This window comes from Nicotiana attenuata, unplaced genomic scaffold (genome assembly GCF_001879085.1).
Source record: "Nicotiana attenuata strain UT unplaced genomic scaffold, NIATTr2, whole genome shotgun sequence".
Classification (NCBI taxonomy): domain Eukaryota; kingdom Viridiplantae; phylum Streptophyta; class Magnoliopsida; order Solanales; family Solanaceae; genus Nicotiana; species Nicotiana attenuata.
In genome coordinates, this window is record NW_017670354.1 from 208,937 (window position 1) to 215,727 (window position 6,791).

Genomic DNA, 6,791 nt, shown 5'->3' on the forward strand with positions numbered 1-6,791 from the left:
AAACATATTTTTGGCTCAACAAGTGGATGGAGAGCTTTTTCATACCAAATCTAATAAGTTAGGCGCTGTTTTACCCTTTTTCAATTCTTAAATTATTTGCTTAAGTTCTTCCATATTTACAAAATTCTCAATATCCAACTTTAATTTTCTATATTTGGGTTTAGTTTGATTTTAATATGTCGGTTCACTGTGTTGACTAAAAAGTTTGACGTCATTTCTTATTCATTCCATTGGATCAAAGTCAACAACCAAGTCACAATCCATCGTTTACACTTGGACGAGTTGGAGTCACTAAAAAATGAGTTAATATGTTACATATCCTTAGCCAATGTGTCAAAAATTCTATTTTCCTTTTTTAACTTCTTGTCTGTTTATGTGAAATGAAGCGGATGGAGTGCAATTGGTTATCATAGTCTCTGTATTAGGGATCCCTTTATTAGTTTATAACTTTCCCTTACATATAACATCCTTTTCATACTAAAAAGGAGGGAAAGCAAACAGCTCTAGATTACTATTGTTGATGAACTCGAAATATTACAATTTACATCCACCAGGCAGAGCATCCGCAGAAAAGTTAAAATAAATACTGTAAAACGAGATGAAAATAAAAAAAATATAAAAAAGCCTACTAGTTGATGTATAGAGGGACTCCCTTTCTGAATTAACCTTTTCTGGCGAATTACATATGATCTTCGGCAAACCTCACCCCTCCTTTACCCTCATGTCCATTGTTATATGGCATAGTACTGGTTGGAATGAGATCTCCATTTGATCCAGCAACTTTAGAAGTTGGAATTCTCTTATCAATACCAAATTCTATGTCACCTTCTCTTGGATGGATGTCATGGCTCTGTTTAACCTCTCTCTGTTTTGGTGAGTGATTACCATGCCTTTTTTTGTTACAAATGCGTCCAATTAAGCAAGCAAGGACAGATATAACCAAAACCACAGTGAGAATAATGAATACTGTGCCAAATGATCCATTTGAATGAGAAGAAGATTGAGTAATTGGGGTATTTTTAGGCTGAATAGGCATATCATTAGGAAAACCCTGAACTGGCTGCTGTTGCTGAGACATTTTCCTCTGATTTTTGTAGGAAAATGCTGGCTAATTAATGAATTTGGTTAGGATTTTAGGCTAGAATCTTGTGTGTTCCTTGAGTGAAACCAAAGGTAGATTTAGGATAAGTAATGGAAGGCATTTTTGTTGCTTTGTAAAGAGAGCTAAGATGTTGGCTTCCTCTTTGAAACCTTTCTTAATCTTGATTCTCAAGGCCCCAAGTGTCTTCCAATAGCTTCTTTCACTTTTTACTATTATATTAATGTATCATAGATCCATCAATTTCAATTTATGAGAAGTAATTTGATTCTATACTGTGTTTAACATAACTTCTCGTATTAAATGCGCCATAATATCGGTGCGGTGTAAAAGCTTATTATTAAGTTAAGAGGGATAAAATAAAAAATTTAAAGTTATATTATTTTCAAATTAAAAAATTTATATTCTTTTTTAAATGGACTAACAAGGAAAATGTGATACATAAATTGAAATTGAGAGAATATTAGAATAGTACATCTGATGCTCTATATGACACAGAAATGTACCGTTTCGCTTCGACTAATACACGGGGCAAGTTCTAGACTGGCACAGAATAACACATAATGTAATCAAGACCTCAGATCACGCAATGTACATGACCCTAGTCGGGACGGTTTCATTCCAACTCTCGAGTTAAAGCAAGTAATCACATAGTCGAAAAATATTAAGCAATAAGCACTACATGAACTACGAGTCAAGAAATTAAGAGACACATTGTCACGACCCCAATTTTCCACCTTAGGATGTTGTGATGGCACCTAGTCTTTAAGACTAGGTAAGCCTAACACATGCTGATGAAATAATAGATTTTTAACCCAATAACTATTAGGCATGAGACAGAAGTTTCTATCATAAGCCAACAATCTCAACATGATACAATATTCCAAAACTGGTAGTACAAGGCATAAGCCCTTCTAAGAGTAAATATAAAGAATGAGTAAATCACTGTTCTGTAATAAAAGAAAACAATAGAAATAAAGTACAACAGAAAGTGACTTTGGGGCCTGCGAACGTCGAGCACGTATACCTTGAAGTCTCCAGCAGCGCAAACAGAAGTCTCAAACCAACTCGATCATAAGTACCTGGATCTGCAAAAAAATATGCAAAAGTGTAGCATGAGTACATTACAGCGGTACCCAGTAAGTATCAAGCCTAACCTCGGTAGAGTAATGATGAGGCCAGGACAAGACACCTACCAGACATGTAAACATGTGAAGGATATAACGTAAAGCTAACAATAGAAAGAACGTCAATGTAAGACCAACAACAGAAAGAATTTAAATTACAATCAACAGTGAAGATAAGGGGCACACGAACGACAACGAGAAATATCAAGTAATTAAGCAACAACATAGTCGGGGTACGGATGAATTATGAATGTGTTCAAGTAGGGAAAACAATGACAACTCAACCAATCAAATCATTCCTCATACATGAATTTCAACAATCCCACTTCTCGTAATCTCAGATCATAAATCACAACTTCCAAACGTTACACACATGGCACCTTATGCCCACATTTTCCATATCAGTTTCATAAGGCTACCAGGTACATAGTATACGTATCAAATACTAATAAATAATATTAGAGGGATCTCTTCATATATAAAAAAAATAAAATTACCAGCGGTACCCAGTAAGTATCAAGCCTAACCTCGGTAGAGTAGTGATGAAGCCAGGACAAGACAGATACCAGACATGTAAAAATGTGCAGGATATAACTTAAAGCAACAATATAAAGAACGTCAGTGTAAGACCACCAACAAAAAGAATTCAAATTACAATCAACAGCGAAGATAAGGGGAACATGAATGGCAACGAGAAATATCGAGTAATTAAGCAACAACATAGTCAGGGTACGGATGAATTATGAATGTGTTCAAGTAGGGAAAACGATGACAACTCAACCAATCAAATCATTTCTCATACACGAATTTCAGCAATCCCGCTTCTCATAATCTGAGATCATAAATCACTACTTCCAAACGTTACACACATGGCACCTTGTGCCCATATTTTCCATATCATTTTCACAAGGCGAAATCCACGTGCTACCAGGTACATAGTATACGTATCAAATGCTAATAAATAATATTAAAGGGATCTATTAATATAGAAAAAAAATAAAATTACAGTGTCTGAACCATAAAAGAAATCAATGAGAAAATGAGTTTATTTTGGAAAATAATTGGGTGAAGAGAATAACCTTTTCAAATAAAATATGGTATCGTATAAGCTACTGATTTGAATATAGAATTTGATAAATTAAAACATAATAGCAACTCCTTTTTAAGTAAAATAGAAACATCAGATAGGGTAAGGATTTGAGTAATCGATTAAAGTGAAATATGATGACTATTAAAAATAGCAAGGTACCGAATAAAACGACTCATATAAGGTAAGCACATTATTAATTCTTTTATTTAAAACCGTTATGTTACTAACAACTCAACAGGGTTTGAGATAATGACACAGCATAGTAAATTCATCTTTAAAATAAATTTACCAAAATAATAGTAATAGGAAAGGAAAATAGAAAATGATGGCAAAGCAGTAACTAATGAATACAACTCAATCCTCGAAAACCGGTAAAAAACCAGAAATACCAATCGTCAAAGTCTCGTACGAAAGAACCGAAGCCAACACAATACAACAAGGAATACAAAACACATAAACTGTTTCGGCACACAATCCAATCCCACCGTACAACACGATCCTACCTTATTTCGCCATGTAAATATCAACAATAATAAGCAGATATATATATGTTGCGGCACGCAACCCGATCTTACCATATAATAAGAGTCAATATCATAATACTCCCTTATTTTACCATATCAATCCACCCTTATTTCACCTGTTGCGGCACGCAACCCGATCCTACCGTATCAATATAAATCCTCCTTTATTTCACCTATTGCGTTGTGCAACCCGATCCGTAAATAAATCAATAACATCAACAATCCAATACTCAATTTATAAGAATTTCTATAATCATAGAGTATGAGTACACGGTAATAAAAGAATCACGTAATAATACTACAAGAAAAATAACAGGACAAGTAAAGCATTGACCACAAAGATGTGCAAGCAAAACAGTTACGGCAAGTAGCAAATAAGCATGGAGCTATGGAAGGGACTCAACGATTAAGAGGTAACAAGACAATTAGGAAGACAATAACTTCAACTAAAACATATAAGGGCAAAATAACAAGTAAGAGGTAGAACAAGTGCTAACAACGTCAAATAGAGCATGTAAGAGTAGATTAACAATGAGAGATATAACATGTGATGACAATTCAATTAAAGGCATGGAAAGAGTCTAGATAACCTAAATCGGTCAAATACCACGTATAGCCCGTGTACCTACTCGTCACCTTGCGTACACGGCTTTCACATAACACAATCAACCCGAATCCTAAGGGGTAGTTTCCCCCACACAAAGTTAGACAAGATACTTACCTCAATGAAGCCAAATCAATACTCTAAAATGACTCTCTCATGTGAAACACCCTCCGGACGGCTCAAATCTGGCCAACATAACTTCATAACATAAATAAAAACCATAGGAAACAATTCCTGATATTAAAGCTTCGATCTTTAAAGAAAACTACAAAGTCAACCCTGGGACAGGACAAAACTCACAAAATCCGACAACTCATTAAATTACAAGTCAAACTATGCTAATTTCACTCAATTTTGACTCTGAATCGATGCTCAAAACTCAAAAAATCACTTAAGAAAAGTTTAGACAAAAATTCTCAATTTCTCTTTTGAAATTATCAATCAAATGCTAAAAACAAAGATGGAATCATGAAATATAAACAAAATCGAGTAAAAAAACACTTACCACAATCTATATATCCAAAATTGCCCAAATCCGAGCTCCAAAACCATGTGAGAAAAAGTGACTAAATTTTAGAATAAGAAAAAAATGCAGCAGTTATTATAGCTCGAATCAGATCCAAGATGACCCCAAAACTCACATTTGATAAGCCCAACATAATACTTATGAGATTACACCAGAGATAGCCTTTTGAATCATCTAATTCGGCCTTAAAATGAGGGAGATATGATATTTTGAAGTTTTAAAGAAAATCTGAAAATTTAAGAGACAAAAATGACATTTTTATAATTATTTTACCAGAAAATCAGCAATAAAAGAATTTTTGTTTTGGCACCCAAAACTCATTTGGAACCTCCCATGCACAAACCATATATGTATTTAAATCATGAAATATGCTACGAGCATGCTCGCTCACTCAAAACACCGAAAAGAGGTCATCTTGACCCGATATTGACCATGGTCAAACTCCAAATACTTAACTTAACTAGTTTCTCAACCAACGATACAAAACACACCCGAGCCCCTCGGGACCCTATTCAATCATACCAAAAAGTCTTAAAACACTATACGAACTTATTCGAAGCTTCAAATCATATCAAACAACATAAAAACCACGAATCACACCTCAAATCAAACTTTTGAACTTTCAACTTCTAAAACTCGTGCCGAACCATATCAAATCAAATCGGAATGACCTCAAATTTTGCATGCATGTTTCAAATGACATAACGAAGCTATTTTAGATCCCGACACAAAAATTCGAATCCGATATCACCAAAGTCAACTTCGGTCAAACTTATAAACATTGCAAAACCCCAAATTGCCAACTTTCGCCAATTAACGCTAGAACCTTCAAGAAACATCCAAATGCAAATTCGGGAATATGCCCAAGTCCAAAATCACCATCCCGACCTAACAGAACTATATCAAAACTCCGATCCGGGGTCAAATACACAAAAGTCAAACTTGGTCAACTCTTCCAACTTAAAGCTTTCTTGTTGAGAATTATTCTTCCAAATCAACTCCGGATCACTTGAAAACAAAAATTGACGATTCACACAAGTCATATTACATCATACGAAGCTACTCATGCCCTCAAACCATCAGCGCAGTGTAAATGCTTAAAACGACCGATCAAATTGTTACACATATACAGGCTATTCAATCTATTTACGACATCAATTTTCATCAAAATAAGTCGGAAAGTGTAACCTGCATGCTAAGGCCTAACAGATGATCCCGCTCGGAGGCGAGTTCTTACTTATCGAGGATCAATTTCTGCAAGCCCTCGGAAGCTAGAAAGTTGGCCTGTTAAAAAGAATATCAAGACTAGAAATCCCATTATCACAGATAAGTAGAAAATAAGTGTTAAGAAAGCAATTACGGTATTGTTGCCGCATTGTGCATAGCACTGTTCAATAAGCACTCCCTCGAAAGGGAGCGTACTTTCTTCATATCTTTGTTTGCAAGTTCCACCGGCTTGGACAGGAGATGGCACTCCTTCGAAACCGAAAGAGTAGCAGTCCTCCTCCCTTGAGGATATGGGGAAGGGGGGTGAGTAATCTTTTCACGGAGGAAGGAAATAAATCAAAAACTTACGAAAACGGTTTCACAATTCATTAAAAGGTAGAGCTATAGTCGGGATGATGTCAGTGGTGGTGATGTTGACAAATCGCTCCATCTATCCGCGATCATTGTCATTGTCCACGCTGGTGAGAAAAGTGTGGTGGCCATGTTTCCTAAAGTTTATTACTCCCCCACGAAAACTTTTGGGGGAGTAGAAATCATCATGTGTGCAAGGGTGAGGGCTTCCCTAGTCTCCGTGCATAGCTGGCATAGGAAAGC

The 6,791-nt window shown here is 35.6% G+C and overlaps 1 protein-coding gene across 1 annotated transcript; it reads right to left on the reverse strand.

Moving 5' to 3' along the window:
* Positions 1-400: 400 nt before the first annotated feature.
* Positions 401-1,257, reverse strand: LOC109238273. The gene has a single exon (XM_019404710.1). The coding sequence runs from the start codon at positions 1,076-1,078 to the stop codon at positions 680-682; it is 399 nt and encodes a 132-aa protein (XP_019260255.1). The 5' UTR covers positions 1,079-1,257; the 3' UTR covers positions 401-679.
* Positions 1,258-6,791: the final 5,534 nt, after the last annotated feature.

Coding starts and splice junctions, on each gene's coding strand:
- LOC109238273 (XM_019404710.1), bottom strand. CDS start 1,078: ATGTCTCAGCAACAGCAGCCAGTTCAGGGTTTTCCTAATGATATGCCT.